Source organism: Apteryx rowi, unplaced genomic scaffold (genome assembly GCF_003343035.1).
Source record: "Apteryx rowi isolate R43461 unplaced genomic scaffold, aptRow1 scaffold_269, whole genome shotgun sequence".
Taxonomy (NCBI): Eukaryota; Metazoa; Chordata; class Aves; order Apterygiformes; family Apterygidae; genus Apteryx; species Apteryx rowi.
Window position 1 is genome coordinate 914,790 of NW_020449074.1, and position 25,160 is coordinate 939,949.

Here is a 25,160-nt window from a genome sequence, read left to right on the forward strand (position 1 = left end):
GCGCCTGGATGCAATCCTGTGCAATGTGCTCTAGGTGACCCTGCTTGAGCAGGGGGGTTGGACTAGATGATCTCCAGAGGTCCCTTCCAACCTCAGTGATTCTGTGATTCTGTGATTCTGTGAAAATTGGTTAAGATGATAACCATTTTAATTTATTGGAAGAAGCCATTTAAGAAGCCATTTTGGCTCTGACCATTCCAGCAGTTGTTGATTTCTTTTTTTAAAATCAAAACAATCGAAATAGAACAATATATTTCTTTTTCTTTGAACAGGTGCTTGCCTTTAAATTTTAGAGCAGAAGACTTAGCTAGTGGAATCCTGCGAGAACGTGTAAAAGTTGGGGCAAGTTTGGCAGATGTTGACCCTATGATTGTTGACAAATCGGTAGGTTCTGTTAAGACTTCTTTTTTCTTTCCCCAATTATGGATAAGCAGAATTTACCACAGCCCTTCATTAGAGTTGAAGTAAATCCATAATAAACTCATGAATCTTTTTGGTTTGTTCCAAAGCTGTTGTCCATTTATTACGTTGAGCCACAGAGCACTTGCTTGTGGCCTGTGGGTAACCACCAGGCTGCATACATATAAATAAGCCAAAATGTCAAAATCACAACTATATTTCTGTAGTTAGTCTGTTCCATTACCTGTAATAGTAGAAGTTGTGATATTCTGAGCAGTGGAAACATCACGGAAATGCTAGTAGTGACCACCAGGGCTTCTTAGCTCAGTGCTAGCTGTGTTGTGGGTCCCGTGCAGCCTTTATGCAGGACCTCCGCATTGGTGCACGCTCTCACCAGTCTGAGAAAGGGAAGGTTGTCGAGGACACCCAGCTTGGCTCAGCAAACAGCCTGTTTGGAGACAGTGGTGCATGTTATTTTAGGCTCTGTGATGTGAAGAAGCTGCTGAATTACTTGTAGAGCTGAGCTGTTATCTAGAAGTACTTCAGCTATGTTTGTTATGCTGTGCCTGAGCTTAAAAATGCTCTTGGACCTAGGCTGGATCCCTGTAGGTTTACGGGCATCACTGATGCGGTTAATATATGAACCGGATAAACCTCATATGAGTAACTGAGTTGACTTTCTCAATGTTTTTTACACTTTCAAGATTTAGTGGATACATATTTTAATATTTTTGATGAATACAATGTTATTTGTAATTTGTTTTTAAATATATTATTTAAAAAGTAAGTCTCTTTTGTGAAAAGCTGGTACTGTATATGCTTTTTTTTTTTCTTAAAGGTGCGTTTTGATAGTATAGGGGGATTGAGCCATCATATACTTGCACTTAAGGAAATGGTAGTGTTTCCTCTTCTCTATCCAGAAATATTTGAAAAATTCAAAATTCAGCCACCAAGGTAGGTGAATTTGCTTGTTGCTATGTTTTTATTTCATTGAACTCTGAAGAATACTTCACTTGAAAACATATAGGAGATTAATTCTTTCCCTGAAGTGTTTGTAGTTTAAGCAGACTTAGGTGTGTGCTATCCAACTTATCTATCAGAATTTAATAAGCAAGATAAAGTGTTACAAAATCTAGTTTATTTTTATTGTGGTAGGAAGATAAATTTCTTTGTGAGTTAGTCGAAAGAATTATCAAGTTCTTAATTAAGGCAACATTAGTACCTTTTTTTCCCCTTTATGTTATCAGGTGTTTGACTAAATCAAACTGAATGCTGTTATTTCTTTTATAGAAGTAATCTCAGTGATTTTTATATTCTGGTTTCGGTTGCTGTTAATCAGACATTTTGGGGTGTGGTTTAAATTGGTTCACATAATTTAAGTAAATTGAAAATTTGTTTAGAAGTCTTGGTCATTTAAAGGAAATACATCTCTCCAAAGAAGTAAGAAAGAACTAACTCAAGTATTGCCTAATATTCAATATTTAAGGAGGTATTAAATTAGGATAAAACAATCCTTTAAAAAATTAATATGCCTTTGATTAATGTACTCTACAAAGCAAAGATTTAGTGATTTGAAAACATACATTTTAATGAAGTTGAATACAGTAAATAATACTAGCAGAACTTAAGTCTTTCTTCTCCAGGCTCCCTGTCTTCATTCTAAAATTTGACTTGGAGTTTTTCAGGAGACATAAAATAAGTTTGTGACTGTGTTGATCCATTTATCTTCAGGGGCTGTTTATTCTATGGTCCTCCTGGAACAGGTAAAACCTTGGTAGCTAGAGCTCTAGCTAATGAATGCAGTCAAGGAGACAAAAAGGTGGCTTTCTTTATGAGGAAAGGAGCAGACTGCCTCAGTAAGTGGGTCGGTGAATCCGAACGTCAACTTCGACTCCTTTTTGATCAGGTTAGAAGAAAAGAGACACTTTTCATTAATCGACCTGTGTATTATTTTGTTGTTGCTGCAATGTGTTCTAGGCAGGCAAAATTCCTAGTAATTAAATATCTGTACGTTTCCACAGAAGGGCAGGATTTGTCAAAATTTTATGTTTATGTAATAGCTGAATGCTGATGGCAGGTTTTTTGTATTGAAAACTGAGAGGGGAAAAAYCTCCGGGCTTGTCCCCTGATGAAACGAACAGTCGGAATTGTTTAGTTAAGAATTGAGGGGGAAAAAAAAAACACCACCCAAAACTTACGTCAGTGAGTTTGAATTTGGCTGGCATGTTCAAGATAAACACTCCATAAAGGAGGATGCAGGTTTGCATCTGCTGTGTATATATTTTAGTATCCATATTTGGCTTTGAAAATGATGGGCAGAAGAGAGAGTTGTGTAAAGCAGTGAAAAACAGTTGCTCAAACAAGCAGTTTTCAGACATGGATGTCTAAACAAACGGATTATGAGCAGATAAGATACTGTTTTCTGTAATTCAGTTTAAGGTGTCTCAGTTTGTGTATGTTTTGCTGTCTTAAATCTCTCAAACACACTGTAAAACTGATACACTGGTGCCATCTTGCTTATTCAGAGGAGAATACAGTCTCTCTAGCTTTGTCTGAAACAGTACCGCAGCTGAAAGTTCAGATTTCTTTTCAGACTTTTCCCCTTTAAACAAAGGTGTTTCAATATAAGTGTTACAGTTTAGCATGTTAATATTTTATAATAAAAACAAGTTATTTTCAATGTTGATGGAGAAGTTATGAATTAACCGTTAATTCAATTTTTCTGCGTGCCAGGCATACTTGATGAGACCCTCTATAATCTTTTTTGATGAAATAGATGGCTTGGCCCCTGTTCGTTCTAGTAGACAAGATCAAATTCACAGGTAATACTTCTAATATGCTATTAAAGATACATTATTATGGCAACTCAGAGTGGCATTTCTCATTGAGTTACTAAGAAAGATCTTTACTTTTTGCCTAAGCCCAGTTACACTAGAAAGGCCTGATTGTTGAGGATTTTCGATGTGGAAAGTTGCCTTTTCAGCTCTTTAGGCAGAACATAATATCCTGGGAATGGAATTGTAGTGGAGATCACCCTAAAACGCAGGCTTGGAAAGCCACCTTGACCCACAGATTTCCAAAGCCATCTCTTTCCTTGCTGGCTTTGTGCTGTAAACAGACTATCTCTTGCCAGCCCAATAGAATAAGCAGTTGAAAAAAATGTTATTTCAGAGTGATAAATTGCAATGTCCTGCGAATGAACTGCACGTTTCTAGGCTTTTGATTCTGAGTGGAGGGATATGGAAATTTATCTTGAGTTAATATCATATTAATTTTTTGCCTGTTTCTTACAGCAGCTTACTGTTAAATGAAATTTTTTCTTGGTGCCTTCAATATCAATTTTGCTGCATGTTTTATGGCAACACACTTGTACAGTCTTCCTGTTTATGGACAGTAGCATTTGTATGTCCATCTCCCGYTGCTCAGCTGAGGGGGCAGAAGGGGATTTCTGGGGAGAGCAGACGAGGCTGTGGAAAGGATGCGGCTGTGTCTTGATGCTGCCTTCCTCCTGCTAGTGCTATGGTTGCCCTAAACAGCATGACGTGGTCACTGGCTAATGGAAGTGGACTTTCAGAGCCACAGTAAATGTCTTCCTGAGCTCACGTTCCTGAAAACTTTTTAAAGGAGAAAGTTTGAGTTTGATGTAGTACTTCCTGAAGTCATAATACTATGTATAATATAGATGATAGCAAAAGGCTCAATCTTGCTTTTAGACTTGAAACAATTATGTTGCTTTTTTTTTAATTAGCGTTTTATTAAATTATGAGTGTTGCRGTTGGAAGAGTAAAAATTCTTGTAGTGTTCCCTATAAATTATTTTTTGAAAACTTCCTCTTAGTTCTATAGTGTCTACTCTCCTTGCGCTCATGGATGGACTGGATAATAGAGGTGAAATAGTTGTAATTGGTGCTACAAACAGACTGGATTCTATAGATCCTGCACTCAGGAGACCTGGTCGTTTTGACAGGGAATTTCTTTTCAACCTGCCTGATCAAAAGGTAAAACTTACAAAGGAGATTTATTAATAAACCTTTCTAGTATATTAAACATTTGAAGGCGTCACAGCCAATCTTATGAAAGAACAATTTATATACTTGCATCTAAGGATGTTTCATTTTGCAAAGACATTTTTAGTAAAAACATGTTGCTAATATGCATAAATTTAACAAACTTTAAATCTTCAGAACATTGTAAAAACTAAAAACAYAGGTGAACTGCGTTAAACTAAATTGCATAGCTAAAAACTGTGTCTTTGTATGGATTTGTATAATGAGCCCTAAACRTTGCAGTTTTGGAACTTACGTTAGCAGAAGATGCCTGTGTTACCATGTAATGCTAAGCATAGAAAATTTACATATAAAACTAGAAATTGTTATATTGGCAATATGAATATTTCAGTTCCTTGTAGTTTTTTATAAACTCGGCTACAAAGTTACATGAATTTCTACATGAAATTAAATGTGGTGTGCAGATTGATAGTATTTGGATTCTAGTAGAATATTTTAATGAAATACTTCTGGAATTTGTGTACATACTAAGCTAGTCAGTAATTAATTGGTGAGGCATATGACAGTAGAAGCTGTTAATCACATGTACAGCAATTAAAAATTCAATTATAAAATTATGGTAATTCCTGCTAGAACATAAGTTGTGATCAGTTCATATGTTATAATGGTGTTGATTATCCGGCAGTTAAAACATGCAACTGGCATACTGAAAAATTACTAATTATATATGAAATTTAAAAAAAGCAAAAAAACTTTGCTCTTGTGGGATTTTGAGGGCTAAGTTCTCTTATGTATTTCAGCAACATGTCAACAAATGTGTAAAATACCTTGATATTGATATGAATAAATATTTCTGTCTAAAATATCTTGACATGAATTTGGCTTGCTAATTTTGAATTACTTTTTTTCTAATCAGGCACGAAAGCACATTTTACAAATTCATACCAGGGATTGGAACCCCAAATTGTCAGATCCTTTCTTAGGAGAACTGGCTGAAAAATGTGTTGGTGAGTATTATGATACTGGTAATTTTACTATAGATGCTTTCTCTTTCTTTTGTTTACAACTTTGAAAGTATGTTAAATGTTTTCAGAATATTTTACCATTTTTAAACTTCTGTACTTTAAACAACATTCTTCTTGTAACAACAAAATATGCTTCTGCCTTACTAAAATAAAAAATTAATAGCTAGTAGTTGTTTGAAGGTAAAATACAGTCATGTTTCCTTTCTGTAGCATCCGCTGTCCTTTTAGAGGATGCATACCCACAGAGAAGCAAAATGAAGTGCGAATTGGAATCTTTGGGTAGACTTCCCTTTAAATTAGTGCACTGCAGATGAGATAGGGAGACGTGTTTCTTTGTCTACTTGTGGAGGAAAAAAAAAATCAGTACTCTTTTCTTCTGTTTTTACTGAAACTGGCATGTTGTCCTCTCACAGAAGTCTCACAAACTAACCAACCTTTCTAAAGGCAATTTTTTTTCCCCCCCAAATTGCTAGCACATGACAAATACAGAATGTAGACATAGGCAGGGGGGAAAAATAATAGCACCACACCATGAGTACCTTAAATATACCTTTGGAGCGCTCAAAGACCTGCTGTACTGAATGGAGGATGGTGGTTCAAGATAAACCTGCTACTGAAAAGCTAATCAGAAATAAAACCAAATATTTTTATAGTGAATTTAACAGAGGAAATGACCTTAAAACACCCATCACAATCTCCTCTCAACAATTTGTCATACAAAGATACGTTCTCTGTCAACCATCTGCTTGGACAAGCACTGAAGTTCTCAGAAAAGGGACAGTCTCAAATATCTGTACATTGGAATCCATCATCAAAGAATAAGAACTTTAAATTGAACATCAGTCCATTCAGTCAGCTACAGTACATCCGAATTATCCTCTTCATCCACAGGGACATCTATCATCGAAGCAGTATCGCTCCGCTTTTGATGCACAAAGACCTCAACATCTTCTGGTGAGGAGAAAACATAACTATCCAGCAAACTCCAATTTAAGCTTTGCCGGGTATAAGACAGCATGTGCCAAACCCATTTCATGTAAATTCTGCTTGATTTGTGCAAAGACCTGATGCTGCTTAGTGGGAGAAAGGGGAGTAGTTGGGATAAAAACACAGTTATTTCTTGAAAGTTCACCACATTCTCGCCTTGAACACAATTATGTATTTTATAATTTCAGACCATAGGGAAAGCCATTTGTAGACCTTATTGGAAGACAGTCTGTGTGCTGAATAAAGCCCTTTAGTTCTGTGGAAAAATCAGCYAATGAAAAGAAATGCCCTTTTCTGTTTTCCTTGGCTTTCCTGTTGTCCAACTACTATGCACTTGATTTTCTCCATTATGTATCTTGGAATTTAAATGTTTCAGTACATCCAAGATTAAAACCTTTTGGCTATTACAAGGACTCTTTAAAACTGTTGAAGTAAGGCTAGCCTATCTTCTTCATCTTGAAATTGCTTCATTGTTTTTGTAAGTGAAATCTTCAGCAACTAAGTGTTCACACAGGCTTTCCAAATTCTGTGTGGCCATGCAAATAAGACTCATTGGCCCACTTGTCACATTGATACAGTAGCTGCTAGCCTGCTGTTTTGCTCTTGTGTGCAGGTTTTCATTAATTAAAAAAATAATAATAATAAAGGCCACCTAGACTTGCAGGCTTTTGGTACAGCATGGTTTATACCTCTCTCCAGTTCAGCAAAGTTGGCAACGCTTACAAGCATATGGATCCTAATGAAGAAAAAGCTGAAACACCTACCAAAATAAATGACTTTAGGAAGCAGGTGTATGTGCAACTCAGAACTTAAGGTCAATGGGCCCAGTTTTAAGGAAATTATAAGGAAAAAGCCCCGGGACTTGCAAAAAGTAGGTTGTTTCCTGAGGGTGATTTTTGCCCCAGGTGTTATGGATTGCATACTTTTTATGAAACTTCTGTGTGTGGGTATGTGAGAATTAAAGAACCCACTTCACTGAATAGCCCTATAACTGCAATGACTGGGAGACAAAGTGAAGCAGCTCGGGGAGAACATGGAATTACTCAGAAGACCGCACACCAATGTCTTATTAGTACCTTTAATAAGCACAAGTAATTACTACGTTTTTTCTCCATGTAAGTGGAGAATGGGCCCCAGCTATCCTGAACTTTATAGTCTTTGCTTATCTCTCGTGCTTATTTCTTTGTTATGAATGTTAACTTTCTCTAGGTGGAGAGACTAATATCTATTAACTCAGTCTTGTAGGAAACAAAACATATTAGCAACAGAAAAAGTGTRAACTCCTCCATCTGTCATCTTGCAGATGAATCTTTTCACAATGTATTGAGGGTTATTTAAATAACATTAAAGGGAATTGTAAAGAAGCAAGCCRTCAGGCTCAAGATGCTTGTTAAAAATATTCCATTCTGTGCTCATTGTTAGAGGAGCATTTTGTGACACAATGATACCATGTTAGGTTTTTCTTTCCCATCCCAATAATAATAGAGGGGGAAGTTTTGGCATTAGTGTTCGTGGTTTTTTCACAAATGTGTGAAAGACGTGGAAGTTAGTTTTCATTTCTGTCATCACACTGAGTTGTTTGCTAACTTGCTTTCCGTGCTGTCCATCTGGGGAGCTGCACTGCAGAAACTGGAAGAAGTGGTCAACACTGTTAGACTTAAYGTTTGACCTGTCTCACTAGCAGCTTGTTGTAGATTTTTAGGATGGATATTAGGCAGAAGAGTTTAGAGAGGATGTAGTTTCTCCACAGTCGGAATATAAGAATATGGCTTAAAATTTCAGTGATCACTGTGTATTCTTTAGCGGGCTGCATGAGAGCTGGCTTGCTTACTGGAAGTTATCCGTCACAGATATTGGCCCTGTGGTGGTGATGGGTAGAGCAACGTGTGCTGCTTGGGAAGAGCATCTAGTTCTGCCCAAGTTAAGGTGCGCCAGTACCTTTTGTCTACCAAATCGAATGTCCTTTCCGAGATGCTTCAAAAATGGAAGCAAATGCAACTTAGTTTTATATGATAGTGTCAGTTTGGGCAAAAATAATTTCGGATCCTTGGCTGTTGGCATGATACATTTTATATTGCTTTGACAATGCTTTACTCATGTTCTTCCTCCTCTTAATTAGTGTGCATTTATATTTTAGAAACAAAAGTCTCTAATATTTCACAAGATACAAGATTCTCGCAGTTTTCCTGTCACTGAAATGAATGTACTGTATGCACAGGAGAGTCCCTCTGAAAGAGACACCAATTATTACTCTTCAAATGTAATTGCTCCTGAGAAATGGGAAGTAGAACTGGAGACTAATTGTGTATCTGAYCACCTGAGAATTTAATTTCGAAAATAGGCTACAGGCTATTATTTCCTAATTTTGCAATTCCATGGAGATGGACAAGCTGTGATTAAAAAGACTGTTAGAAGGTGGTGTTACAGGATTTATTAATAGGAAAGATTGGAAAGGACATAGCTCCTGAGCTGCTGGATCTTTTGTGACAAAAATGCTAAACTAGTTTTTATGGTGACAGGCTTTTGGGGCACTATGTAACTCCAACAGACCTTTGATATAACAACTTTGATTTAGTCTCCAARCTTATTTGTTTTATCCAGTATGCTTGTTATGTGAAAAGTGGATCAATTTAAATGGGAAAGTAATGCCTGATGGAAAAAACAAAGCAGAATTTAAAATAAAACATGGTTTCTAATTTCTTTGCTACAGCTGTAGGTACTGCCTGTAACGGGTTGTGTACTCACACATGGTTGATGGAGTGTGCCTGCATGGTTTTGATTTCATGTTATGGGGTTAATTAAAAAAAAAATTATAACCTTAGAGCTGAAAGTAATTAGCTGTCTAGTGACTAATAAAGATGGACATATTTGAACCTATTTCAAGACTGTTGCATGTGTTTATTTCATGTTAAGGTAACTTGTGAATGTGAATTTTTAGATTCTTTTTAAATAGCAATCACAGTGTGTACACATCAGGTTTACRCAATTATAGCTACTAACCTTTTTATAAAAATGGAAAGCTTAGTTTAGAAATTGTCTAGTATTTATGATCTTCTGGCTGTGTTTTTTGAATTATGCTCAAATGTGTATGAGAAACTCAGGTGGAATTTTAAGTCTCTAGGCCAATTTAAAAATCTTTTTTATAGCTGAAAAATTGATATCTCTTATTATTATCCTCATAACTGACATAACTGAAAGAGGAGGCTGGAAAATTGTCAGTCTCCTTTATTTAATTGCTTCCTGTTTTATTTTTCAATACTTTGTATGCAGTCATCTTTGTTTCTTGTTTYGGTATGGATCTTGTAAAAATGTGTGTGCCAGCAGCACTGAAAGAACAGCAGAGGAGAGAAAGAGAGAAACAAAGCAGGCTTCAGTCATGGGGCTCAGGGCTGCCAAAAGACCAATATAAAAATAGAGAAGAAAAAGTGCCAACAGTGGAAGACCAAAAAAAAAAAAAAAAAATCTGATTAAAAAAATTGATCAAGAACAATTTAACTAATAATTGGTGAAGAGCTTCTACAAACACTTCTTTGCAAAGCCACGAACTTTTATATGGTGATACGCTTTTTCTTAACAGGAGTTTTCCTCTTATCTTATTCCTCTTATCTCTTATTCTTCTTATTAAACATTTTTTTTTTATATTGCTCGTTTTATCAGTTTGTAAAAACGTAAAGTCAGTGAGGCTCATCCAGTGTAACAATTACTTTGCTTTTTAAAAATATATTTGTGTGAAGATGTTAAATAGAAGAGGAGGGGGGCTAGTGTGTTACAAAAAGCTCCCATACTTTAGAGAATATTAAGGAAAAAGGCAGAGAGGAGACAGATCTTAAACTGTGTGGGGGAAAAGAGAGAGCATACTTCACAGTGAAAACGTAGATCATTAACTTTCATGAGGGATTCATTTCTTGCCTTATTTTAATACAACTATAGAAAATTTCTTGATACATAGCATTGTCACTGTATAATTATGATTTGCACTAGACCTGTACCTTTTCACAGATGCTCTGTGGGCCTTGATAACGAAGTATTACTGACTGTTTTTAGCTTTAGGCGTGTTTGAAACATGTGCAGCGCACCAGTGCTATTTCATGGAAGATACTTTTTTTGTTTGTTTGTTTTGTTTTGTGCTCTAGGGTACTGTGGAGCTGACATAAAAGCACTTTGCACTGAGGCTGCCTTGATTGCCCTGAGACGACGCTATCCCCAGATTTATGTGAGCAGTCAGAAACTACAGCTTGATGTTTCTTCAGTAGTTCTCAGCGCACAAGATTTTTATCATGCAATGCAGAACATTGTGCCTGCTTCCCAACGTGCTGTGACATCTTCAGGACATGCGTTATCTCCTGTGATCAGACCGTTGTTGGAACGTACCTTCGCTGACCTTCTTGAGGTCTTACACAAGGTGTTTCCCCATGCTGAGTTTAGCCAGGGTGACAAAAATGAAGGTACGTGGCTTTGGGGGGTTTTGTTTTGCAAATCCTGTTTAAAACTGGAAAAATTTCACTTAGCTTTCTTCTATTGCTAGCCTAAAAACTCGTGTATTTGTTTTAGTGTTATGTTAGAGCATAAATACAATTTCCTTGGATGTTACTTAATTATTTTGGCTGATTTCGTGTTGCTGTAGAATTTAATAAACTGACTTACCCATGGGATCTTGGTCTACATATGGCTGCCATCTGAAAAAAAAGGAAGACCCCCCCCCAAGGAATTTACAATTGAAATATGAGAAATAATGGGGCATAATCAGTTGGTGGAACATAAGAAAATGGTGAGATACTTGCTCAGTGTGTTAGGACCTGACCTGTCCTAAGTGACCATTAGCTGTCCCCCTGTCCTCTGTGTGTTGAGGGTGCAGAAGCAGGACTGGGCTGCAGAGAAGCATGGTGGGGAGCCAGCACCTCRGCAGGTGACAGTCTGGTTAGACAGGGCGCCTGAGCCTCTGCAATGGTCATCTACTGGTGGGAGAGCACGTCCTGGTGCTTCCTCCCCTTCTACTGGCCTGCTGCACTTCTGATCCTGGAAATTGATTCTGCTGCGTTAGCACGTTGAGAACTACTTGCTGTTTCATCAGCTTAGCTTTCTGCCAAACTAGCGAGCAAAATCAACTCAGTAAGGGGTCAGACGTGTGCCAGGACCCTGCCGCAATGGGAGCACCGCAAGTGCATCGAGGAAGCAGGCGATCAGGGGAAGTGTGGCTGTTTTGACTGGCAGGGAGTCAATAGGTTCTGCTTTTTTGCCTAGCTGTTCTGAGATGTGCTTTAATAGTTATTCTAGTCATTTCTTGGAAGTTAAGTATTGAAAAAGATATCTTGGTTTTTGATACCTACTTATTTTGGCAAGCTATTTTTGGTGTTTTTATTTGGGAGCGAAGCCACCCACCCCCCACACTTTATAAATAGTACTTGTGGTTGCGTGTGAACTTGGGAATAGCTCAGAGTCATAAAGCCAATCTGTGACAGCTATGACTTTATTTTCTCTCCTCTTCCAGAGCATGCTTTCGAACTGCAGGCCAGGCAGCTTATGCTGATCCTCCTGCTGGCTGCTGCACCTCCACCAGCCCAGCTGTGCATTTTTGCTCTATCCCTCACACTTACTTTAGTACATGTCAGGCCCTTTGTTAAACCATTTTAGCAGGCAAACTCATCCAAAAACGAAGCATTTTTTGTTGGATTAGTTTTCTGCTGACTATGGGATAGCTGGAGGTTTCAATGAGCGTTGGAGTTGGCACGAGAAAGGGCCTGGGAATACGTGGTGGTGGGTAGGGGGAGGTGAGCTGGTAAGCTGGTTTGCAGCAGCTAGTGGTTAGATCATGTTAGGCTGCCTTGGAACCATAAATTAAGATGGTGAAGTCTCCGTGTATACTTTTAACCTGTTGGTAATGCCCAGTTTTGAAGGCTGTCATTACTGTAGTGAGTTGAATTGAAATGTCCCTGTATCTGTTTTAAAGTTCTGGTTCAGAATATTTTCATGGATTGTATTTTTTTTTTTTTTCTTTCCTGTTTATTCCTGCTCATTATTGCTACCAAAGTGAGTTTGGCAACTTCCACTGAGTTAAAATATTTAAGAGAGAACTCTGCTTCTGTAATGTAATGTTATGCATTTGTAATAAATAGATTGAAGTTTGTTTGCAGATACTTGATTTTTGAATATAGAAGAGCCAAGGTATCTTCTGAAGTTTCTTTTATACCTTAATTTGTCCTCTTCTTATCTACTTAAACCAAACAAAACATTGAATATTAAGTTTAATCTATGTTAAAACAACAAAATTTGTTTTCATGCATAATGATTTTAAATGTGAATGTAGATTACATTCCAGTCAACTGTAGATAATAAAAAAAACCCTTAATGCTTCGGTTTATTTCTTGATTTCGAAGACAGGTACATGACACGTGCTTACCAGTGTAATTACAATTTGAAAATCTTGTTTCCTCCTTGACTTTGCAGTTCACTGATGATTTGTTTCCTGGAATTCAGTGACTCAGACCCACAAGCAAAGGATGCCACAGAGGCTTGATGTTTGGCATTAAAAGATGGGCTGCTATTTTATTAAGAATCCTATATTTTAGGAAGTAAAAGCTATGCCCAGTGCATGGGCATAGGACATACCCTATGGGCTACATTTGGTATAGCAAAAATTCTGCCTATTTGGGCACTACAGTGAGCCAAGAGGTAGAAGGGATGTGCCTAGTTGCTTTGAAGGCCTCTATCCTTGCCCAGTTAKATGTCCAGCAGCTTCTGACCTGATATTTCCTGCTGCGGCCTGGCTTTCGGCTGCTGTTGGGATCTGCAGGCCTCTTTGCGTTATCTCCTCTCTCTGAGGAGCGATTGCTAGGTGTCTGGCCACCCTTTGCCAAGAGGTAGGGCGTGTCCTCAGCACATCTCAGTGGAGCAGTGTTCCTCACCAGCCTGCCCTGCGTCACATGCTGGAGAGTCACACTGGTGTCGCTCTATAGTTCACACTCCCATTTCGCAGTGGTCCGTTTCGCTCAGCCGCTGGCGCCTGCCCCGCTGTCAGGATTTCAGCCAGCGTGCTGCAGGGATGCTGCTGAGCTGCTCCAGAAACTGCCCATCCATTGCCCAACATCTCGTTCCGCAGGAGACCTGGCCTCAGCACGGCTCCTGCCAGCCCACTGCACAGCTCGGTGGCTGGGACCGTTGTGCTCCTGTCCGTGCTGGCTGATTTCTGTAAGGAGACGAGCATGGCTCGTTTAGGGCAACATCGACTAAATTCCTCTTCTGGGGGTAAATATCGGGGGGTAAAGATCTTGGAGCAGTTTAATTTCCTTTTTGTAATCACAGCAGCTTACTCTCAATTTCATTGTAGCTCTGGGAGCTACTTTCGATGTACCCGTTTGGAGGAAATGGATGCCAAAAGTGGTATTATAATCCCCTGGGAGGTTCCTGCCCTATGCACCTTATTTTTTTGGCCCTCTTAATTTTATCAGGTGTTTTGCTTCAGCTCTCCCAAGAGAGCTCAGTGGTGACCAAGTCTGACCTGGATCTTTTTTCTGGCTGCCAAATGGCGATGTTTAGTAATGTAATTTTCAGTGAATGTAATTTTCAGCTGTGTGGGTCTTCTGTCAGCTGGGGTGGTGGTGGTGTTATTAAAGGCCATATTTGTATTTCTTTGTGGTTCTTTGCTCCTGTTGACTGTCTTTTGAATGTAATCAGTCTTTCAGCTTTTTGTTTCTAAATGCCTATATAGAAAGTACTTCAGTTCATTATGCTAATACATTAGCAAAGGGATTAAAATAGTTTAAGGTGCAGGATATGAGCACAAAGTTAATTGAACTGATAGTGATTAAAGGGAGTCTGATATTCTTTGGCAGAAAGAATATATAGAATATAGAAAGCAATTCTCTCTTGTAAACGTGCATTGCCCAGTTCATGCTGAGCATAATTTTGGAAGTAGTGTACCTGTGAAAACTTGGGCACTTAAAGAAATACAAAATTCTGTATTGTCAGAGAAATTAACAGAGTTTATAACTTTATCCTTGAAAAACTCTAGCAGTGAAATAAAACTAAAGGAAACATTGCATAGTACGTTAAAGCACTGATGTAATTTTATTGTGATAAAGCATGTTACACTTTTCATGTTAGTGAAATTGTTGTTCTGCTTGATGGTTTAAAAGTAAATTGTATTTATGTAAATTGTATTAAAGTAAATTGTATTTATGCTTAGGCTTCTGCAATACTTGATTTGTGTTGTTTTTTGAAGTAGCAAGTGTTTATCATCCTGATATTTAGACAGTTTTGAGTCATACTTTTCCTACTTTTAAAATGTGTTACAGTTCGTATGAAGAAAATTCTAATGCCTTCTCTTGTTTGTTGCAAGTGTTCTTAGAAGTGGTAAGACTCTAATTCATGTATCTCTTGAAACAGATGTACCAAGTCTAATATTAGATGATAGTGAAGATGAGAATGCTTCATCAATTTTTGAGACGAGCTGTCACTCAGGATCACCAAAGAAACAGTCATCAGCTGCTATACATAAACCCTACCTTCATTTTACAATGTGAGTGTGTCTCTAAGTGCGTTTAAGTAGATAAAGCTAGGAAATGCTTCGTTCAGCAGAGGTAATAAGGATAATCTCTTGTTTCGTGGTGACAATGGTGTTCTGTGACGGGAACACACAAGTGTACAACCAAGAGTTTTAGCTATGTGAATGGTCTCAGGAAAGGCCACGTCTTGGGCATCAGGAAGTTTGCAGCAGATAGATGGAGCTTAGAAGTAAATCTCAGTTAGATCTTTACAGTGATTCTCAATTGTTACAAACTCGGTGTCGATTTGCAAGGARAAAAATGGGGAGATACTTGGGAATATTTTGGAGGGAGAGATGTAGAGGTTTGCTTTGTGGGAAACGTTACAATGTCGGTGTAGATTTGTTTTGCTTTTTCTTGGTCTGAAGTCCTGTTGAGCTTCAGTGAATGCAGCTGCTTGAGTGCATCATATATTTAATGCATTCAGCATTTTAACATGTTTTTTCCTTGTTTTTCATGGAAAGTTTCAGGGAAACGGGAATTTAGAAAGTGTGTGTGAAATTTGGATGAGTCTTCCCAGTATAAATTGAATTGGCTACAGTAATAAACTAACAGTAATGAACTAACAGTTCTTTGCTTTTTTATTAAGAATAGCTTTAAAATATTTGTGTAGATTCTGCTGGGAGTCTGTTTAATAAAGAAAATGGAGATAGACCAACTGTTGAGTAGTAGTAAAGTTTTGTAGAGCCATCTTGTGAAAAAGTGTAAAATTTTCAGTGCTGAAGAATGATTGATGCCAGAACAGCATTTACAGTCATATGAGCTGAAAAATAATCGAGTTAATTTAAATTCAAATAGTTTAAGTCCTCTGAGAGGTACAYGGTCAAGCATGGTAATCCCAAATTTAAGTTTTTTGTTGGGTAAGGGGGAACCCAAAACAAAACAAACCACAATGCATGTTTGCGTGATTGTGTGTCTAAATGAAATAATCTGGAAGAGTGTTTCTTTTTGTAAAGCATGTAAACCTCAGTTAATATATTTTATTGAACGTTTTTCATTGCTTTCTGTCTGTAACCTCCACTACCAGAATTGAAAAGCCAAAGGTCAGCACAGTCATTACAAAATATTTAACGAATAATGAAAGCAGCCAGTCTTGTTTCACTGCCAGAACAGAGTGATGTAGAGATAAAGATAGCTTAATGAGAGAAAATATAAATTAATTTTAATTCTTTATTGCTTTATAATCAACTTACTATAAATGAGAAAGACTTTTAATGGAAAACCGAACAGGTCTCTCTTCGTCACCACCCCCCCCCCCCAAAAGGGGCAAAAAAAAAAAAAAAATCAAAAAACTTTGTATGGAATCCTTAGGATTTCTTCTTGACAGCAAAAAAAAAAATATATAGATATAGATATTATTTATATAATATAAAAATTCTAATATATAAGTATGTTTTTATAATAATATAATTAATAACCCCCCCATCCTTCTCCTGTCTGGAAGTCTACTAAATAGAGGCATAGAATATAAATACTCCTTTAAGAATTAAGTTTTATTAATACTGGACAGGGTCCTATTTCTTAATTCAGCAGAGTACTGAAATGTTAAGTTCAATGTTGGGTAGCGCTTTTAAGGGATGAATAGGTTGACCTGGTATTCCTGAGRCTACTGAAGAACTACTTTTGTGGTTAGGCCTGAACTAGGCGTAATTAAATGGATATCTTCATTGGAATGCCATTGTCTGTTCATGTTAGCAAAGAATTGGTTTTAAATAAACTGATTATAATCAAAGTTTGCATCAATTTAATATTATGTGCATAGTTTTGCACAGATGAGCTGGAATAGTGCTGAGCTATGTTAGAGTCATCAAAATCTTTTTAGACTGTCCAGTGGGAAACCATTATCTATTATTTACAAGTTGTTTGCTTCCTGAAAAAAAATAGCTTGATAAAATGAAACAGTGATTCTGATGTATATCGCTACACTGATAACATTTACATGTTAACTGTATTTATTAAATGTTACTCTGTTATAGGTCAGCTTACCACCAGCCAACCTCTTACAGACCAAGATTACTGCTATCTGGAGAGAGAGGTTCGGGTCAGACTTCGCAYCTTGCTCCAGCGCTATTGCACACTCTTGAAAAATTCTCTGTACACCGGCTAGATCTGCCAGCACTTTATTCAGTCAGTGCCAAAACGCCTGAAGAATCGTGTGCACAGGTAACAGTTCAGATTATCTTAATGAGTAAATTTTGTGATTCTGAACCAGATTAGTTGCCTCTAAATAAAGGTAGTTAGCTGGCATGAAACTTAAAAGCCAGGTTTTCCTAGGCTCCTTCTATAATGTATGGTTAAAAGAAAGGTGCTTCCAGAGGGTGATTCCGATCTCTCTGCTGGCTTGTGAGAGTAATTAAATGTTTAGGTACCTGACTGAGGAGTCGAGTTAATGTCAAGTAAGATAAATCTGGTATTTGGTTCCTGACTTTCATTTTTATTAGCTTGTGTATGAATTGGTGTGCTGTGATGTTGTTACTTAATTACTTCATTTTAATTGTAAATTTCAAAAAACTTTGTGGAGGATTTTGCATTGATTGCAGAAAAGCTTAATTTTTATCTTGATTGTTCAGTCTTAACAAGTTTTTAAAACATGTGACAAGAAGTTGTTTTGTAGTCCCTAGCACATTGACCTAAAATAATTGGATGATGCAGCTAACAGTCACTAACACTTGTTTAGAAAGCCTTTATCACTAGATAATTTTATTTTACTGGAGCATTTCTATATCAAATACCATAAACTTCTGTCATTTTTCCAGTCCACAAGAGTTTTATTTCTCACAAGGGTTAATACAAATCAGTTTCTCAGTTTAAATACCAGTGTTTCTTTTAACTAGATCTTTCGTGAAGCTCGAAGAACAGTACCGAGTATTGTTTACATGCCTCATATTGGTGATTGGTGGGAAGCTGTCAGTGAAACTGTGAGAGCTACTTTTCTAACTTTGCTGCAAGATATACCATCTTTTTCCCCTATATTTCTACTGTCTACCTCTGAGTCCATGTACAGTGAATTGCCTGAAGAGGTAAGTTTACTCTGAAGGAAAGCATTGTTAGAGATGCTTATGTTCTTCAGAATGTTTTGATTATGTAAAAACAAAAAACACTCTATTTTGCACTTTTTTCTAACTTAATTTAAAATATGTCAAGCTGAAAATATAGTGTTAATTTAATTTAGTGTCTGTAATTTTCTTTAATGAAGAATATAGTTCCATAATACAAATTTTCATAATCTCTATACTACTCTGCTGCAAAAACAAAATTTTTTTGGACAACACTTGATTTTTTGAAGAGAGAACATTTCTATAAGGAAACCATCATGGGTTTCTTCTCTGACCTACTGCTGAAGGTACTGATGGAATTCCAGTAACACGTCTGGTTACAGATGTATAAGTCCAGAGGAGCCTGTTGAAGCTGATGAAATTTGTCTGGATATAGCCTCCAGTGTAAATAAACGTGCATTTAGTTTAAAGACTTAAGTTTAACTTTACATCTTCTGAAATTCAAGATGTTTATGTAGTTTTTTTTATATTTTCCCAACATTTTATTTGATTTTTCTCCTGTCCTTTCTCTTCTTTTCACTGCAGATGTGGCCTTTGCTAGGGTCATGGGACACTACAAGTTTAGTTATTACAGAAAATTCAGTGAGAATTACACATGTTCATTTTCTTTAGGCAGTGTACAGCGTTGGATAGAGCTTATTCTCCTGTGGCTCAATTTGAAGTTTGTGACTGATGTATTAATATGGGCACTAATCATGTAGTTTTGAGAGGATGCCCAATTTTCATATGACATTATTTTCTTTTTAGGTGAAATGTATCTTCAGAATCCAGTATGAAGAGGTTTTTTATATTCAAAGACCAAGTGGAGAAGACAGACTTCGATTTTTCAAAGGGTTAATTCTTGATGAGGCAGCAATGCCCCCACCAAGAAGGAAACAGGCTGGTAAACTAAGTTACAGTAAAACTACTAATAATGTGATCAGAATGTTTTGTTCTGTGATATTTTTCTTTTTCAAAAGGTTTGGGTAAATTACAGTTAGCATAATTAACCAGTGACAGTGTATCAGTGCCAAGAATAAATTTCTCACATGTTATTTGGTGGGAGGAATGGAAGAGTTACGATTGTCAGTTTTAAAAAATGGAGAGCCTTGGGGCTAAGAATACATAGAGGCCTGATAGGTCAGGCAAATTAAATATATAGTGAAAGACAGAATGGCATAATCCCAAGGTCCATTTGTCTGACTTCTTGTTTTTTTTTCCTAGCTCTTCGTGCTATGGAAGTTCTTCCTCTTGCACTGCCATGTCCTGCCCGTGAGCTGTCAGAAACAGAAAAACAACGAATGGAGGACCAGGAAGAGAACACATTGAGAGAGCTGCGGTTGTTTCTCAGGGAYGTTACCAAGAGGCTGGCCACAGACAAACGCTTTAACATCTTCAGCAAACCGGTGGATATTGAAGAGGTCTTGTTTCAGTAATGTGCAAACAATGAAGTTGAATCTATTAGAAAGAGAATATCAATTTGAAAAAGGAATGGATAAGTTAATAAGCAAAACTGATGTTTTATCCATGGTCTTTCCCATCTGGAATATTAATTTTAGCTGGTGAGATAGTTATAACATCATGAGCTGTGGTGCAAGAAGTCAGGAGCATGTTCTTTGGCTGCACCAATGATGTCCTGAGAAATCTTGCACTTTCCTGTCAGTTTTCCAGCTGAAATCAGCATTTAAAGATGCCACCACTCCTAACCCTACCAGTGCTCTTAAAATATTTGAAAGCATAAATACAATTCTTAAGTAATAAAAGGATTTACAAAGTTGTAAACCTATAGGGATGATAATATTGAAAAAGTGATTTATGTTTTATAATGAATTGAGCATTAATAGTATTGTTAAATGATTTCGGCCCTAATGCTTGTGGATGCCATTTATCACAGACAGTAACACATTGCACGGCATTAGCCACCTGATTGCGGAGTGTGGACACCTAACTGCGGAGATAGTTTGATCTGCAAATCTCTTTAGGTTCTGGTATGTGAAAAGGGCAGGGTTCAGCCTGACATTGAGATCGAATGCTGGCCCGTTGCAAACTTTGCACGGATTGGAAAAACATTTTTTGCTTCTGAACAGAAACATCCCTTTTGAAAGATATGAAGGGACAAATGTGGGACACTTAAATGCTACAGCATTGTGAAAAACAGATTTGTGGTGTAAATTCCTTGTAGGACTAAACAAGTACATATTTGTGGTCCCGTTCAGTTGAGGTTTTGGTAGTGTTCTGTAGCTGACTGTTTCGGAAAGCCTGACAAGCGGTCTTTAATATGGCAGCTTGTAATGTAAGCATGGTCAGAGGAGCACCTGTTTAATTTTTATTATGAAGCTGCTTGGGAGGCTCATTGGTTCATTGCTGTAGGAAGCTTTTCGCACTCGTAGTAAAGATAGTTTCTTCCCCCAGAGAACTTTCAGTCTAAACAGACTTGTCTGAGAACATGTAAAGAAAGAATTAATTACCTTCCTTGTTTTTGTAGATGGGGAATTGAAATACGAGGCTGTGATTCAGAGGCTTGCCAAAAATTCCACTAATATATGACAGCACTAGAAACTAAATGTAATCTTAGTCCCACCTGGTGCATTAAGCAGAGGACTATCCTCTCCTTCTGTACAAGAAGTCTATCTGTTTGGCTTTCTGAGGAAAACGTGTTAAGTTTGTTTTATTCCTACTTACGTTGCAGAGAGAACGCTGCTAGGTGAAAAGTCAAGGACTTTTCTGACTAATTCAGCAGCGATGTTTACAGTTTCCAGTGAGGAGTCTTTCTGATGTGAAAAGAAAAACAAACAAAAAAACCCAACCCCCCCCCGCCAGCTTGGCTTTCAGATCCCTGAACAAATTATCATTATCTTTTAGAAGTATGTAACTTTATTTGTGAATGTATGTTTCCGTAGAGGAGGCAAAACAATTTTTGCCATTTTGATTTTTCATCATAAAGTTCACTGTATGCGTAAGGAGTTAGATGCTACTGTTGTCCAGTGAAGTAAAATATTAGTTTATGTTGTAATACTTTTTCGTTTGAATATCTACAGATACTTTATATATATATATATATATATATATAAATATATATAAAAATCATATAGCATCACTATGGCTTGATCAGAATATGTATTCACTATCCAAATTACTCTTCAGTATTTTGGCAGCCACCATTATAGGTGGGTGATTTCAAAATAGAAAAAGCAATTCTGTTTCTSAAGCTGCCACTATTTTAATTGATTGTGATCTTAATCATACCAAAACATTCAAGCATAGGTTTATTTTATTTATTTTTTTTCTTGAGGGAGATAATAAGCTCGTAGGTATTTTGGTGAATTTTATTACAGAAGCTGTGCTGATGCCTTGACTGTCAAGCTTGAGCTCCGTATGGCGTCATTAATTTTGTTAAATACTTTTCAGTGTATGCTGGTGGATGCTAAGTCTCCACCAATGAGCTAAGCTCCGAGTAAGCTGTGAACTCTGACGCAAGGCTTTTTCTTTACACTGCCCTTCTGTAAAGTCAGTGTTATGTCTTCAGTCAATAATACCTGTCTTGGTTATTGTACAAGTGATAATAGGAATTATTCTCCAGAAGATACTTAAAAGTTGATAATTTGACTGTTCAATTTTAAGAGAACTTTACTTACAAAATGAACAAAATATAGCTTCCCTAGTTTTTCCTAGGGTTTTAGGTTGGACTCATTGTTTTTCATTTTTGACTCAAGGTAGTGTTATAACACTATACAAATATTTATATAAATGGTAGTATAAATATATGATGTTGAAGGTGCTTTGCCTCAAAAGTACCATTGACTTCATTTTGAAGGATAAATTGGTGAATTACTGAAGAAATAATAACTTCAGAAGCCCTGTATTTTGTTTAGTCTGATAGAACTTTTCAATTTTCAACTTGAATTTATTTAGCAATCAACATGTTTAGTTAATGTGTTAGAGCTAAGCACGTGGCATGAATGTGAGTATAAAGATGTGAAGTTGGCAATGTTTAAATGCAATGTGTATGGTCCTGTGTCATTTCTGTATGCTGTTTGATTATAGGTTTCAGATTACCTTGAAGTTATCAAAGAGCCAATGGATCTATCAACAGTAATAACCAAAATTGATAAACACAACTATTTAACTGCCAAGGACTTCCTAACAGATATTGATCTGATCTGCAGCAATGCTTTGGAGTATAATCCAGACAAAGATCCTGGAGGTAAGGACCTACTTAATTTTGGCCTACCTAAACTTGAAAGCCTGGTACGTAATCGTATATTCTGTTACTGTTCAGGCATCTAAATAAACTGCATACTGTATAATAAATAGGATAAACAAGTGAATTTCCCAAGGGTCTGTGCTTAAATATTCTGAAGTGTGTGGGACATCATAAGAACAGGAGAACTAAAGCACATAAGGTTGCTTTCTGAAGAATTAGGTTTTGCAGCTCTTTGAAATTTGGTAGCTCCTTCTCAGTAAATAGAACTTCTGTATACACATCAAAAAATCCCATCATATTTTGGGAAAGTTCAGTAGAGATTCATGCAAACAATCTGGCAATGCTCTACTTACATTTGCACATTGGCTTAGAGCATGAAATTCACCCACAGAAAGTAAGAACTATGTATTTGGGATCGAAATAAAACAAGATAAATCACCAAGCAAGGAGGTCTGTTGCAGTTGATTAGGAGGTACTGTGTTGACAGAGTATGATGGCGTGCTTTCAGTTTAAATAAATAAATAAGTAAATAAAGTAGACCGAAAGGCATATAAAAGCTGTTCACACCCAAAGCAAAGCAAAGAGCATCTTGGGTACTTACTGCTACCTCCCCCTTGTAGTGTACTGGGGAGGTGGATGTTGCTAGAAGAAGGTGTTTCAGTTGGCAGCTTCCAGAGTTATCAATAAAACATTTAAAATGCAAAAGTAATGCCTTTTTTGTGTAGTTGTATTTAATATATGTGATACTTAGAAATCTGGGCCCATCTGCAAGTGTAGTCCAATGTGTTAAGAAGTTTTTTTATTCAGTTTTGTGAAACGATGAAATTGTTTCATCATTACCAGTTGTTTTCCTATTTTTATTTCTCACTTTTCAATATTTTGATTTTTGTGAGGCATTTGCAGATGTCTCTCACATGGACTAGATACGTTCTAGTCAGGTCAAATCGAAGGCTCTGAAATTTGCCACTGATGAACAGTTGAGCTCCCTCTTGGTGAGGCTGTTGTGTTGCTAGACCTTGTTTCTTAGTGTGCTGACAGACACTTGGTTTCAGATTAGAGGAGTGCCTTGTATCATTCTTTCTCTAACCCAGACTTCTGGGTTTTAGTGGTTGTTTTTTTTTTTTCCTCCTTCCTGTTCTCCTTTCCCCCTGTTCTTCTAACCTGTAAACTAATTTTTAAGAGCAGTGATCCATTTGAATGGTTACTTTCAAAATCACGTTGGAAATCTAGATGATGTTCCTTGCATGGTAGTGTGGATTTACAGTTTGTGTGCGAGTACGTATGGAATTGACCCAATTTCAGGGTCATTCCTGGAAAGTCAAATCTTTGCTGTGCAATATGAGGGTAAACTGAGAAGTTCAGCTACCATCAGATCTAGGCCTCAGGAAGCAACAGCATCAGTATATGTAGTCAAGCAATTGCATCTGGCATGCTGTGGCTTGCTCTTCTGAAGTTGTGATGCCTGAAGTTCAGTGTTGTACTTGTTTCAGGTTGCTTTTTGAACCCAATGCTAGTTTTTATCTGTAGAAAATAAAGTTTATTTTTCTTCAATTTATGATGCATTTTTGTATTTCAACTAAAAATTACTGATAAACTTCAGCTGAAGCTTTTCTGGGTTCTCAATGATATTGCTTAAGGACTTCTAATGTGTAATTGATGTAAACTAACTAAGCCTTGATGGAAACTTGGGACTGTCTCTGAAGAGCACCTGTTCAGATGGTGGTGACTATCAGGCATACCTGTTGTATGTGGCTGACACGTGTTTGTGGCTTACTCATGGCCTGTGTGAAAGATTGGAAATAAAATACGAGCTCTGTTCTCGTTTTTAGGCCGTTTTGATCTGTGGGTTTCATTATTTAATTCTAGGAAGTGTAGTCTGAAGAGGTCCTTGCAGTTGTAGAGCAGGTGTCATGTGACTGTGAACGTATGAGGTCAGATCTACACAGGACCGTAAACTACATGAGTTGCAGGTTCAGCGTGGCAGAAATGTAACACAGCAAAGACAGCTTGGGGAATGTTCAGAGATAGAAGTGTTCATTGGGCTTGTCCAAAGAGGAGAAGTCCTAGGAAATATATTTAGGGAACCAGAAATGGGGTGTGTTAGTTCCTCCTGCCCCTTGGGACTGAGCTGAAAGAAATGGTTCTAGCTCTTTCTAGGTTAAGTGTTGGATTGGAGTTCCTTGTCATTAAGTAGGAATTGAAAGCTAGTTCTGTCCTCTGCATTGTCACAGATTGCCAACGTATGGTGAGGAAAAACTTCCATTCTTCCTCTTTTAGTGTATAAAATTTATTGACAGAGCTCTTGTATGAGTACACTGCTGAAACAGCGCGTTGCTTGTGTTACATTAAGTGTTTGAATAGTAACCTATGAATGTTCGCATTCTTTTAAGCTGGGCACATATGCTCACCTCTGCTTCATGCCTGAATTTGCAGAAGAATGATGYTGTGCCTGGGTCCGTCCTATAATTCAGTTTGGAAAGGCAATTGGAGTACCAGACTAATTGTTTTTAAATGTAGTACGGATTTTCAAAGCTGGCTTCTTGGTTTTCCTAGTACTCTCTTATAAAATTTCAGACGTAGATTATAGAAAGATATGTGTGTGTCTGTGTGTGTGTATGTATATGTATGTATGTATATGGTTTTTTTCATTCCCTCCATTCCTTGACCAGGAAATATTCTGGAAGGCATGGAAACATAACTGTTGTGCCTTAGGCACAGAAGTACTTGCCTCTTTGAAGCATTGTCTGTGAGAAGGTCTCACCCCTCACAGGTTATGAGGAAATCGGTAATTCAAACAGATACTCTCTTCAAAAGATCTGTGTCACTTTAGCCTTTCTGGACACTGTCCAAAATACTTGCCAGTGAGGAATACGTTGTGCTGGGTTGTTTTTTTTTAGTAAAGTGGGTTGGTCTAAACTTGGGAAACTACCTCTATAAAGCTTGATACAGTATAGTCAGTGGTAT

The 25,160-nt window shown here is 37.3% G+C and overlaps 1 protein-coding gene across 7 annotated transcripts in view; it reads left to right on the top strand.

The window, feature by feature from the left end:
• The window catches only part of ATAD2B (ATPase family, AAA domain containing 2B), a 75,352-nt gene that overhangs the window by 20,343 nt on the left and 29,849 nt on the right, over positions 1-25,160 (top strand). For 6 of the 7 annotated variants that reach the window (XM_026068088.1, XM_026068091.1, XM_026068089.1 and 3 more), the window contains 13 exons: positions 273-384; positions 1,238-1,353; positions 2,131-2,305; positions 3,133-3,221; positions 4,237-4,396; positions 5,322-5,412; positions 10,551-10,862; positions 14,800-14,932; positions 16,934-17,120; positions 17,792-17,977; positions 18,761-18,896; positions 19,217-19,413; positions 22,037-22,196. In XM_026068088.1, coding sequence (XP_025923873.1) covers positions 273-384; positions 1,238-1,353; positions 2,131-2,305; positions 3,133-3,221; positions 4,237-4,396; positions 5,322-5,412; positions 10,551-10,862; positions 14,800-14,932; positions 16,934-17,120; positions 17,792-17,977; positions 18,761-18,896; positions 19,217-19,413; positions 22,037-22,196 — 2,054 coding nt within the window. The remainder of the gene's footprint in view (positions 1-272; positions 385-1,237; positions 1,354-2,130; positions 2,306-3,132; positions 3,222-4,236; positions 4,397-5,321; positions 5,413-10,550; positions 10,863-14,799; positions 14,933-16,933; positions 17,121-17,791; positions 17,978-18,760; positions 18,897-19,216; positions 19,414-22,036; positions 22,197-25,160) is intronic. The other variant, XM_026068090.1, reaches the window with a different exon arrangement.